The sequence below is a fragment of the Pseudopodoces humilis genome, chromosome 7 (genome assembly GCF_049639895.1).
Source record: "Pseudopodoces humilis isolate 2021_Gansu_Grassland_sample_001 chromosome 7, ASM4963989v1, whole genome shotgun sequence".
Taxonomy (NCBI): domain Eukaryota; kingdom Metazoa; phylum Chordata; class Aves; order Passeriformes; family Paridae; genus Pseudopodoces; species Pseudopodoces humilis.
Window position 1 is genome coordinate 55,994,927 of NC_142206.1, and position 13,856 is coordinate 56,008,782.

The window sequence follows — 13,856 nt, forward strand, 5'->3', positions numbered from 1 at the left end:
TGAGCCCTGCTGTTGAATTTCAACAGGTCCAGCCCTGGCTGGAGGAGAGGGTGATGGGGAGAAATTAAGGTGCAGAAATTAAACTTCTGTTGCTGTCCCTGGCTGCCCTCTTCCCTACATCTCCAGCATTTTCTTGTGTGGTACTAAATAGGAATGATCACAAAAGCCAAGCATTACCAAACACCTAACTCTTTGGAAATCTATGCAAATGACATGGGGCAACAACAGTTACACCCTATTTAAGGCAGCAATTTTTTCTTAATAGATGAAACTCTTCCAGCTAAAGTCCATCCACTTAAAAACACAATAATTTTAGAACTTCATTTTGAAATTAAGTGAACAAGGCTTTTGCAAGCCTTCAAGTCCAAGCAAATGCTTCATTAGGAAACATTTCTTTACCAACAATGTGGTCAAACACTGGAACAATCTTCCTAGAGAGGTGGTCGAAGCCCTTGGCCTGTCTGTGCTTAAGAAGCATTTGGAAAATACCCTTAACATCATGGTATAACTTTTGGTCAGCTCTGAATTGGTCAAGGTGGATAATCACAGTAGATCAGTTCCAATTCAACTTACTATGAAGTAAGATCTTGGCATCTTTTACCACACAGTGAAATGAAGTAATTTGCCTCAGTAAATATTATATGTATTTTAACTGTGCAATTTAAAATCCAGTTTTATTCTCTTATGTCCTTGTCACACTCCACACTTGAACAACACACATTTTCAATGCAACAGCAGTTAATTAAAAAAAAGTAAAAGGTCGGTTACTAAAAAGAAAGTCCTTAACCAGAGAGAAATAGAAACTGGTTTTATTAACCTCCCTAACCACAGCTTTAAAATTTTCTTGATTAAAGCCTAATTTTAAAAGTTAACTTTTTAATCAGGAACACTAGGGCCTGCTGGCTCCAGGAAGTTTTAGTAGAGGTCAAAAGATTGCTGGAGATCTAATTTTTCATTTCTAATAAAAAAGGAAGTCTTGCCCTTTTCATTGCAAAGACAGACCTTGAAGTGTTAGTAGAGAAACAACGAATGTATCCACCAAAGACTCTCATGGCGAGGCTGTACAAGGCTTCCCAAGACAGCATGGAGCTGACAGAGCTGCTAATGCTTGGGAGGAAATTAGCTGAACTCCTCGTGCAAACACCAACATGGCAGAAAAGCCCAGTAGCTGCTGCCTAACCAAGGATTGAAGAGACCAGTTCCTTATTCCATCACAGATTTTCTGGGTAACTCTGAATGTGTCACTTAGCCTTAGTTCTGCACCTGGAAATGAAGATAAATACTCGCAACTTCCCTCTCTGTGACATGAAAATAAACACATTAAACCAAGAGACTTTCAAATAGCTTGGCAATAAAGTACAAGTACTGCAGACATAGGAAATAACAAAGTGCTGCCCCATTCAGCTGCCCAGCTTTTTCCCAAACCCTTCTTGCCTGCTGGGATCCGGCAATGACTTTGTGATCCTCCCTCAAACAAAAGGGAGGTTCACAGGGCAGAGGAAGCCTGGGAGGAAAAACTCCTTATGCTTTCCCACCCAGCTCAAGTTTACATCTGAAAGACTTCAAGGCACCACACATTCTCCTGACAGCCTTCTGCTCCCAACGCCCAAATTGAAGAGGTTATTTTTCTTATACATTTATCAGAAATGTTCTTTTGCAAACAGCTCGGGAGAGAGACCTCACTTGGTTGCCTTGGTCTGACCCCAGGAGGATCCCACCTCTGTCCTCTGACAAAAAAAAGCCACCAAAGACCCCCTGAATAACTCAGCCCCAGTCTCAGAGGCTTCCCAGCTCAGAGCCCCCCATCATCAAAACTGATCAGCTTTACTGAAGGGAGAAAAACCTGCCCTGAATTTACCTTCAGAGGCAAACAGAGGGATATTTACACAAGATAGCTGGTGAGGGAACTTTGCAGGGACTCTTCTCATGTGGAAAACGTTTTATTTACTATGCTCTGACAAGACAGGATTTGGTTTACAAATAATGGTGTATTTTTCAGAGAGCTTCAAAGGAAAAGAATAAATAAATAGTATACAAAAGGTGCATGTGTGAGGGATAAAAGACATTTACCATGTAAAATGTTGCTATAAAAGACCCCAGGTGATAGCACTGGAAAATATTACACAAAAGAATGGACAGTTGTACAGTTCTAACCGTTGTGTACAGTAACAGGATTACAAAGAGAATGAAATGTTCCTCGATTAAAACAAGCTGATATCCCACCTGGAAAATCCTGGCCAGGCTGTCATTGTTCCCGAGTGACCCTGGGGCAGGCACAGGTTACAGCTGAGCCCATCCGTCACTCAAACACCCTGCCTGACTCTTCCCAAGTTCCCTCTCTCAGGAACAGCTAAAACAACCTTTGTTTCCATTCTAACATGTGTAGGGGTGGAAAAGCTGTTCAAAACATTAAAGAGAAACAACTGAGGGCTGTTACTATTCCAAGAAACAAATTAAAAGGCAGAGTCTGAACTGCCCGGAGCGCTGACAGTGCCAGACAAAGTCAGACGTCACTGGAAACGCTCAGCATCGCACAGTCCCTGGGAGGGGGACAACAGGTTCCATCACCTGAGGGTTTAAAAGCCACTGTCTCATTCAGCTGTAAATTTTGCATTATATCTTTACTTCTGACACTGATAATACACAGACACATTGACATGTTCTGTAAAGAGAAAAATAAATTGAAGTTTTTATAGGCAACTCATCAGAAGGATGAAACACCTCCCAGATCCAGCTAACAGTTAGCAAGCTGTTTTCCCTGGAAAATATTAACACTGACAAGCAATAAAGGAAGGCAAATGAAAAGCTATGCCAAAGTGGCTGCATTGTGGGGGTTTGTCACATAACCTCATAAAAACCATAAAATGATGTAAAATCAATTCACATCTCAAATAATATATACAAAACTTTCTAAAGGATAACAAATAAAAGCTGCTCTTCAGATAAATAAATCTGTATTTTCTCCTTAAGTTCTGGAACTTATTTTTTCAGATCAAAAAAATTCAGTTAGCAGAATATTTTGCATTTTTGCATTAATTAAATAACGCGTAAGAACCAAGGAGAACATAATGTTTTCCTATTTCAGGCTGAGGTTTATTCAGGCATTATTCAGACTGCACTAGTAAACTTGGCTACAGTATGCTTCACATTTTCACAGAGGCTGGCTGGCGACATGTACATTATGAAAAAAAGAAGAATAAGCAGATAACCATGTCAGATAAATACATTCCACTCCCTCAAACTGAACTTGCAGACACAATTAAATTCTCTTTTCCCTCTCCAAATGCTTCCCACTCCTGTGGTTTTGCCACAAGAACACAACATTTCTTGTCACTTCAGTCCCTTACTACATTTCCCTGTACCTCCCCAGGCATTTTTGCTCCTTCTACCACACAGCTTTTTAAGAAACGTGATGTCTTCTACTGCTAACAGTATTCTGGTACCAGGTGACATCTCTTACCTCCACAACTCCCAAGTCACTCGGAAAACTCATCTGGGCCACCCAAAATTAACAAGCTGTCTCTCAGTTCTGAGGATGCTGTTGCCCTTCGCTACTTCTTCCACATCACCTCTTTCCTTTAAAATACTTTCAATAAACTCCAGCCTTTCATTTCCTTTCCTGAATTTCTTCCACATTTCTTTGTTAGAATTATAAAGTGAACACAGTGACAGTGAACACTTTAAACTCAGGATCTCAGCTGAGCAGTGCATTTAAATGTTGAAGTGTTAAAAATACTGCATGTCCTTTGTAAAGAATTATTCACTGTACTGCTTCCCTTCCCAAGCCCTCCTAGGCACCTTCTCCAGAAGACCAAAACCAATGGCAAGTTTATTACCCTGAATATGGATTTTAATTCTTGTTAAAGCACTCTGTCACATGGCCATCCTCTCTACACCTGCTCTTGGCCCCCTTGCTCCAAAGGCCCTGGGAACACCCCTGCCTCCCATGGCCCAGGTCTGTATTGCCAGATTTAAGCTGGGAACAAGTATAACATGCTGATAATGATCATCATAATTAATGTACGGAGTCTTGAACGAATTCAAATTTCAAAGGTCAGCAATTTGCACCCATAGCCCTTGGGTTTTCAAGTTTCTCATGAAAGGAAAAGATACCATATAAGGATTTTGTATTTCAGTGTTGAGAGTCCATAATTTATTTGGGGTTTGTTTTTTAAACTACACTGGATTTTAAATAGTAATAGAAAAGAAAACAAAACAAAACAAACAAAACCACAGTGGAACACAGGCTGAAACTGAATGAATTCCCTCTCCCAAAGTGACAAAGGTTAAATTCTTAATATCAACTACAAAATTAAGTTTATCTAATGGATTTTTAAAAAAATAAACACTAAAAATATTGAGCTGTATGGGCATGCACAACAACCTTTTCATTCCCAGGTAGCACAGTAACTATGCAAATGAGGGAGTATTATTGATATAGAAAGACAAAACACATCTTTGCAGTTTTATTCATTTAATCCTAGTATTTTATGTGAAGTATCACACAGGACATTATCTCCATCTAACAAAAAAAGCTGGTAAATTCATTCAGGGATTTAGTAAGTGTCAACCAGACCAGTACACCTTGCACATAAATGAGATACATGCTGTAATACTGAAAAAAAGGTTAAAAAACAAGTAAATTATTTTTGCTTTATTTGTTTGCTACATGTTAGCTACACTTGCTGCACAGATGGCTGTACATTGCAGGGCACCTATCTGCCTCTTACAGCCCACATTTCTTCAAATGCTTTTTATCACTATCAGTGGGGAAAAATGGATTTGCATATTACAGCTGGGTTATCATTCAGAAGTATCAAATAACAACCATAAATAAATTACTTTAAATATGACACGAGCATAAATATAACACGGAATCATAAGAGGGATTTTAGAGATAATTTACTTTCAACACCCCTGCCATGGGCAGTGACACCCTCCACCAGACTAGGTTGTTTAGAGCCCAATCCAACGTGTCCTTGAACACCCCCAGGAATGGGGCAGCCACAGCTGCTCTGGGTAACCTGTGCCAAACCCTCAGTTCCCTCACTGTAAAGAATTTTTTAATAGCTAATCTAATCCTACCTTCTTTCAGATAGTTACCTGGAAGATATGTTATCAAAATATCAATAACACCTTAAAATCAACACTGCCTTTATGTCAATGATAGACTGCTGCTGTTCAAAGTTCATATGGAGACTTCACTGTAGAAATGACCAGGCAAGCCTACCTTCAAATACCATTATTCCTGCAAAACCACATTTTTTTAAACATGCAAATACAATGACCACAACACTACTACAAGATCAGAAAGTACTACATTTAGAATACTGAATATAGTTTCTGAAATTACAAAACAAGTCATCTCAGTCTTAAATGGAAAGCTAAACTGTTCAACTGCAAAAATATAGAATGAGCAGCTATCTAGAAAAAGCATCAAATCAGAATACTGAAGATAGGGATATACTATTTTAAAGTAGAAACGATCTAAACACAGAATTGTAGAATAATAAAATGATAGAATGGTTTGGGGGTTGGAAGGGGTCTTAAAATACATCCAGTTCTAATCCACCTTTCACTAGACCAGGTTGCTCAGAGCCAGAGAAACAGAAGCAATTGTTTGATACTAAACTCTGAATTCCAGCAACTAAAACACATCATAAAATAAATAAAAATATATAAAACAAATTAATTTGGATGGTCATCAGTATTTAAAGCTTATGTGGATTGGAGACAAAAATAGGGACGGTAAAGCAGGGAGTACTCACTTGGAAATCTGTCCTGTGTGCAGCTCCAGCCACTGATTTCCTGTATGATTTTTGAGCAAATTTCAGAATTTATCAAGCATCTTTTTTTTTTTTTCTTCAAAAACTAAAAAAAAGAGTAATACTGTCCTTCCTGAAAGTATCAGAAGAAGGATATCCAAATATGTTGATGGAAAACCCACTGAAATTCTAATCTGTTCTTTGATGCCGACACTGCAGGAGCTTTGGGGTTAACTGTCATTTACTTTAAAAGAGAAAAACAAAATAAACAAAAAAATACTCCACAAATAATAAACCCTAGCAAAGCACAGGAGAAGTACAATTTTATACTTGAAGCAAATGTTGGGAAAGAAGAAATTCAGAGTTAGTGATAGAGGCAGAGTGACATTTATAGCATTAAACACTAAGTATTGTACATTTAGAAAGGGAAAAAATTTACTTGAACCACAGGAAACACTCCCAGTTCACTTCAATGTATAAAACCAGCAATGACCAAGTTAGCTCTTAAACACCTACCTTTTCACATTTTGAAACAAGGTCTAATTGGGATAGTTGACTCGCTAAAATTGAGTCTTCTATTTATTTACATTTTATAACTGTGAAAGGATACGAGGAGTTCCTTCTGTCCTACACACCAGGTAGAGACAGGCAGCAATGACGTGGGTTGTCTTTCTGCCCCGAGTTAGATGTTTGCTCACTGCCATCTTGAAAAAATTAAAGGCAGTATCCAGACAATGTTGATTGAGTTGAAGCTGGTTTCCCAAGTGGTGAATCTGACGCTTCCCTAGAAAAATTAAGAAAGAAAAGAAAAGCTTAACAACTATGCAGTTAATGTGCTTTTAGGTTGGAGTCTTTTAGTGTTGGGGGAGTTTTTTAAGACAAAATTGAGGAGGCAGACTTTGGATTTCATCTGTTTTTGAAATACAATGATCTCTCAAGTTTCAGGAACTATTTAGCCTCAGCTTCTTAGGACAAAAAAAAAGCGCCTTATTTTGGACTGCTAAAATTGAAACACATGCAATCAATGAGCTCTGGAAAACTAAGCCACAAACACAAAAAAAAATGACAGTCCCACAGAGGACCCAAGCCATAGCCAAGACTTCTCAGACAAAAGATTATGCCCCTCTCCCTTAACATCATTTGCTAATTAGCACTTGATTAGGTGTAGCCAAAAACCAGAGGTCATGATGTGTTTGACACTGATGTGCAAACAGAGAAGACATTTTGCAGCAGCTCTCCAAGAAGTGATGGAGTTTGCTGTTCCTCTGACCACAAATGAAGTCCACAAGGAAAGAGCTCTGCTCCTGGCTTGCCCATGATCCCAATGATGGGAGACATTTCCTTCCTCCTAACACGTTTGCATCCTGGCCTTCATTTGAGGCTTGTCTGCCTGATTACTTAGGTTAGCTTGTGGCTTCAGGAAACAAATGTGCCTTCACCCTTAAATAAAACAATAAAAAGAAAAAAGTGTGTTTCAGATGATTCATGGCAGGAAGTGATGCAGCTGCTGGGACAGATGCGGGAAGCAAGGTCCAATCCGTCCCCACAGCTCCTGCTTCAGAAGAATGTGCCGAAAAGACAGCTTAAGAAAAAGATGGGGAAGTCACGAGGAAAGCAGAGTACTCAAGTTCCTCAGCAGGCAGGGTCAGGCAGCACATCAAGAAAAATCCTTTAATTCAATGTGCCGGGCAGATGTTTCCAGCACACGTATTTACAGGAAACTCTCATCTGTTCCCTTCAGAGATGTCAGGAGCAGCTTGTGGAAGGGGCACAAAGGTGCCTGCCCTGCCCACCACTGCTCACAGGAAGCAATGGCAACTACATGATGCTTCCCAGAACACCATTAGCTCTTGCAGAGACCACACATCTGAATTTTACACAAATCCCTACACCATCATCACTAATAACATGGTAAAAATGTTTCACCTGTGAACAACCTTTTGCCAAAGATGCTGGTTTTAACAATAAGTGACTCCAGCCAGGCAGCTGGGGTCAGCAGGATTCTGGCCAAACAGGAGCTGCCACAAAGCAGCAGCTTCTCCTTCCTGCACACGTGGGAATTATTGCACTCACCACCAAGAAAGATATCCTTTAAGGCACATTGGTCAACCAGGTGTAACATGTTTGGACAAAGAAGTAAAAGCAGAGCATCCATCACCCTCCATGGGAGGTGTGAGCACGATAAGCTACTCAAGGGTAATCCTAAACTCTATTAGGTGAACAGTTTTTCCACTGCCATCAGCAGGCCCTGGACTGGCACTCACCAGCCTCAAACACAAATACCACAACTTCCTAAAATTACGGTACTAACTAGCACCTGGTCTTTCCAGAATTTCACAATCTATAGTCTGTATGCTACTTCTTGTGGCCCTAAGAAAGAATCAGTTTATACTCATTAGGGGAGAAAAAAATGCACTTGAGTGCACTAAAAACTTATTTTGCAGTGGCAGCAAAGCAGCTTCCCTTCAAAAACAAAGAACATACCAAAAGAGGAATAAAGAATAACATAGAGGAAGATACTTGAAATTAATTTCTTTCATAAGCTATTTTCACCACTGAGCTGCTCCCATCCCCAAGCTACCATTAATATTCTGCGAATTTAACCTTTTCTTGATTTCAAATGTTGAAATATAATTAATTCATCATAATCCATCCTAAGAAAACAGTATGTTTGTTTGAGCAATATATGCATTTTCAGCTGAGCTCTTCATCCACCATCAATATTTTAAAGAAGAATTACTTTAGGGAGAATTGTCTACTGAAAAAATACCAAAGAGATGTAAAAGAAAGGTACTTGTCTATTTAGGAAATGCTATTTCTCTGAATGTTTTACTCAGCCTTCTGCAGACCAGAGAAGGCTTTAATTTTGTGTGTTAGGACTCCCTCAAGCTGCTCTGTGGTATTATATCAGTCATACAGTTTGTGGAAAAACAAGACAACTGTTACACTATTGCTTATCCCCAAAATGAACAACTTAATTCAGGACAAGAATCATCCTAGAAATTATGTGTATCTTGATGACTAATTTAGTTTTGTCCTTATTTGTGAGAAGAGAGAAAGAAATGTACTGCTTACAGCATCATCTAAGATAAACATTTACATTCTGTAACCAGTCTCCTATTTACTAAAGAAAGATCAAAAGCATTGTTGTTTCCCCATCACCACCTCCGCCCCTTGAATTTAACATGACAACAAAATTCTATTTTTCTGGTATCTTATGTAACACTAAAAAAAAAATAGCTGGATAAGTTTGCATTAGTAATCAGGCTTCTAGATTTCTCCACAGGAGACTTGAAGATATCCTTTACTCCTTCTGGTTCCTTCCCAGATTCAAGAATGCACTTCAGAGAGTCCAAGAAAAGGCAGGTATCAGCTAGATGCTGTCACCTCAGTACTGCAGTACACAACCAAGCCACTGTAGAGTGCCCTCACCCTAGTCAGATGACAACCAAATGTATATCATTTTGTGACTTCCAACCTTTTCTTCATAGCTGGCCAATCTGGTATTTCCAGAGTGAAAAATTTGTCTCCACAACATTTTATTTAACTATAAATACAGTGATTTAATGTGTTGGTATCTGAAGAGCAGATGTTCATACATAGAGAAATTTGACTTAAGATAACAACTGTTCAAAATAAACCCTCTATCCAATGCTCCAGTTACTGCTGACAAACAAGAAAAGAGTCCAAATATTCATTCATTCATACTGCCAGTCCTCAACATGAGAAGTCCTCAAAACTGAGCAGTGGCAGCCACAAACCTTTCTGAGCCCTGGGATACTGCTCCCCCAGCAGCAGGGTCAGTGCAGGGAGGAGCTGCTGAGCAGCTGCAAGCTCCAGGGCTGGGAAGATGAGCAATTCCCTCCAGCAGACCTACAGCACTGCATTATGGCCATCAGCCCTTGAACATCCTCCCACTCCCACTGCTCCTCGCTAGCTGGGTGGCATTTATAACCTTGCATTTGCTGATTCCCTCCTGTGTCCATCTTTGCTGTGACTCCCAGTGTGGCTCCAGCCAGCCCTCGCACTGCTCTCGCCATACGGTCCCAGCGAGCTGCTCCCGCCAGCTGCAAGGACGCAACAAGCCTGGGGATTGAGGATCTCAGCCAAAACAGTGGGAATATCCAACAATACAACTCGGTTTATTAGCAATCTGCTCCACTCAGTGTTCACCCCATTCCATCACAGTGTTACAAACCCCAATGAATTCTCTACTGGATGGAAAAGAACTGATACACCTGTCATGCTCTGGGTTATAGAACACTTACAACACCTTCCTGACTTTCAAATCCATTTTATCCTGCAGAACAGCTTTTTAAAAAGTTTCAATGTGACCCTGGCTCCAAAAAGCTGCAGCTACTATCTCAGTACATTCACATGGAAGAGCCAGAATTAAGTATTGCATTTTTTTTTTCAAATTGCTATGTAGAAGCACAAGTTATAATACAAAATATACAGAGGTAAAACAAGTCTTTAAGTAGGTACATCTTTTATTAGTAACTTGCAATAAGCATTGTCCCTTTTGGGCCTTACAGGTTTTTGACAAATGCTGGGATTCTTTTTTTAAACCCCAAGAAATAGCACCTTTGAGGTCAAAGCTTACACTTCATGCTGCCTTTGCAATTTAGTGATGGCAAGAAAATTGGCATCTAAGTACCTTTGGGAGAAGGGCAGGGAACAGTGTCTTTTTAAAAAGGCAGGACAAGCCCAAGAGCAAGGTTTCAAAAATCCTCCCCCTTTCCTCACCAGTAAAAAGTAATAAATTTTATTTTAAAGAGCAAAAGAATAAAAGTCTAGAAACTACAGAAATTCTGCAATCCACAGAGCACACACCACGCAATTCCCATTTATTTCCAAAGGCTCATCATACCATCGGGGTGGAGGGGGAGGCAGGGGGAGAAGTGAGAGAAAGAGAGAAGTTTGCACTTCTGTAATCAACACACAAAATCAAGTTCCCAGGCTACCAAGTAGTAAAGTTTATCACGCTCCTGAATCTGCAGCAAAAAACAAAAGGCCCTTTTCAGCTTTTAGTTCCAAGCCAACTAAAAAAAAAAGTGTTTCTACCCATCTACTCTGAGCATGCTGAAAGAAACACCATCATCTTCTCATCCAATGCCAACCTCAATGCTTTGAACAGGCACAACAGACCTGAAGGGACAAGTTCATATAAGACCCCTGAACACTACTATCCTTTTATTTCAGATAATTTCCATTCTTTTGACAGAGGAAACAGTGGTTATTACAAAATAAAATGTGTAGGCTAGAAATCACTGTCAAAAAAAATAGATTTGCAGAATATCTTGGTTCTATTAAATGCTTACACAAGAGGCAGTTGAAAGCAAAACTGCAGCTTAAGTTATAATAGAAGCAAAGTAGAAAAAGAGGGAAAATCAGACATATTCTTTGCAAGCAATTTTCTTTCTTTTATGATCTCATTACTACAGAAACATCTTGTTCTCTTCCCCTATGCGAGAGGAATCATACCTTTTTTTGGACCCCTTAAAAGTCAATAATGTCAAGCAGCTACAGCTCTACATTACCCTTATCTGGCTTCTGCCCGCTCATGTGCAGCCTTTCCTTCAGTCTGACAGAGGCTGTGACACTGCTATTTCATAGTACTTGTCAGGACAAAGCATAAGTTCCTCGGGAAATAACAGGCAGTACAAAGCCAGAACCTAAATGAATTGTTATTACGATACTAAAGTGCATCATCAAAATCCAGGCATATGAATTTCCCCCCTTTCTGCAATTTGCTCAAGGGGCCCTGGAAACTAGTGCCACCTGAAGCAGGGAACAGCGTCATGTTAACAGCACTAATCCTTCTTTTGCAAAAAGGATTATTATGGTAACAAACACTAGATTCTATTAAAAGAAACATTTTGGATGGTTTTTGCTTCAGTGTTCATTTACAGAATTTGAACTCCTTTACCGACTGAATTTTATGTGCAGATTTTGTTCTGCATTTGGGTTTTCATTCCTTCTCTTTCTTTGAAAAGGCTCCCCTAAAGAACTCCAAAAAAAAAGGGGAAAAAAGAGCAGTTTTTATGTGTGAGCATCCCTGCATGCTTTGTCACATCTTTCAATTTCAGCAATTCCCAGCTCAAAGCCTGAATGAATTTCCTGCTCTTTGCTCTATGCCAGGCTTCTATGTTATTTGTATTACAAATCAGTAAAACAAACAAACAAAGGCACAACAGGGACAGTCCAGTGAGGCTACTACACTCATGAAGGCTGGTCCCAGCAGCCTAATCAAGGGGGGAGGCCTGTGATCAAAGACAAGAAATCATTTAAAGGGAGGGAAGCGAGGTGATGGCTGCAGCGTTCACACCGAGCACTTCCAGCCACAGACGCAATACTGGGAGTGAGGAACAGATTTATCCCTGTGAGCCTGTAAGGAAAAAGGCCAATGAGCAGTAAAAGTAGCAGCACAGCAGGACATTGCAGCAGTGCTGACCCAGCACAGTAACAAGTTTAATTTTATCAAGGTTAGCTAAGAGTTATTCCCAGTAACACCTAATTGCCCGTGAGGAAAGTGATGACCATGCTGGCCTCATGCCCACACTCGGCCTGACTCGAGCCTAGCTCCAAATCCCTATCTTGCCATCTGGTTGTGGGTGCACCCCACATCCCCAAAGCTGTTCCACACAAGAACTTCCCAGTTCCTCTATGGGATGTGTCAGTCCCCAGGCTGTGCACCCTGGAGCCCGGGAACACTTGGCCCCGCTCCGACTGATGCATCCCCAGTGCTTGTGTCACCTGGCAGACCTGCTCCAGGGACTGTCCAAGGGTACACTCTGTTCCTCTTATCTCAGCAGAATAAAACAGTTCCTGGCCCTTTCACTACGGTATTTCACCAACTGTGCCAGCAAAACTGTTTGTGGCAATGAACAGAAAACCAAACCAGTAAACTGACCTGTGTTAAAAATAACCTTGTGAAATAAAAAAGACTTAATCCAGACCTGTTTACTGAAGGATTGATGCTTCCTCTTTATCTCTGTAGGGCCAGACCCAGACTATCTGAGTGCAGAGACCTGTATTCAATTTCTCTGCCCGCTGACAACAATCCAACCCATCCATTTTGCCTCCCATGAGAGCACCCTGTCTACCAGGTGCAGGTCCCCCCTGTTCTGGTAAAGCCCTTCCAGAGCACCTCAAAGGCTCATTCACTCATTCAGCTAAAGAGAACAACCATGCATCTTTAAGATTAATGGCTTAAAAATTCAGATGGTGGTCACTGCTGCAACCACTTTTTAAATATTTGATACTAAGCTAGCTTTCTTTTCACCTAGAAAATTTGCCGTTAACAGCTCCTCTCAGCATTTACCCATACCTCTTTAAGTATTCATTCCCTCAAAATTGGCCCTTGTATTCCATTAATGCCAAAACAGGCCTGCAAAGCACATACATAACTTCTCCCACCCCCCTCCTGAAGCACATTTTCCATTCCCTGATCCTATGATACCACTCCCACATGGAGAGCTTCTTTGCATACATAGCAACTGACCATTTCAATTAATTTGTTTTAACCACTCTGAAAAATCTGGCATCGCATCTGGTTCCTCTGATTTTCTGCATGCAGTTTCTGGAATTCTGCTTCCATCACAGGTGGCATTTCTACTACTGCCATTTCATTCCCATTAACCATCTAACTGCTACCCACACTTCAGCAACCCATACGGTTGACGCAGAGGCTGCACTTAACCTATTGCTAATCTTGCCCATCATCCTCAAGACAGCAGCTTGCTCATTTCTTAACCCTGCTTAATTATTCTTTTCAGCACGGTTAAAGAACCACTTGCTCCTGAAGTCCTTACTGAACTTCACTTATGGTGTCAGGTTGGGAAACCAATGTCAATGCTGACATTAAAAGAAAACAAAAGCAAAAACACCCCAGCAAAACCCTTATCTGTTGATTCACCAGCATTGAAGGAATTGGATCACAACTGTTTCAAGTGAAGCTAAAGTCCAAGCTGTTCCTGCAGACAGCGTTCCCACCTCCAACATGACATTTACATGGCCACACACTGATACAGATGAGGGAATTTGCTGTGCTGAAAATCAACCCAAACAACAAAAAAAGCTGTATTTTCA

The 13,856-nt window shown here is 40.4% G+C and overlaps 1 protein-coding gene across 1 annotated transcript in view; it reads right to left on the reverse strand.

Moving 5' to 3' along the window:
• The window catches only part of BRF1 (BRF1 general transcription factor IIIB subunit), a 172,230-nt gene that overhangs the window by 122,476 nt on the left and 35,898 nt on the right, over window positions 1–13,856 (reverse strand). The window contains exon 3 of the mRNA XM_005520067.3: window positions 6,376–6,549. Coding sequence (XP_005520124.1) covers window positions 6,376–6,549 — 174 coding nt within the window. The remainder of the gene's footprint in view (window positions 1–6,375; window positions 6,550–13,856) is intronic.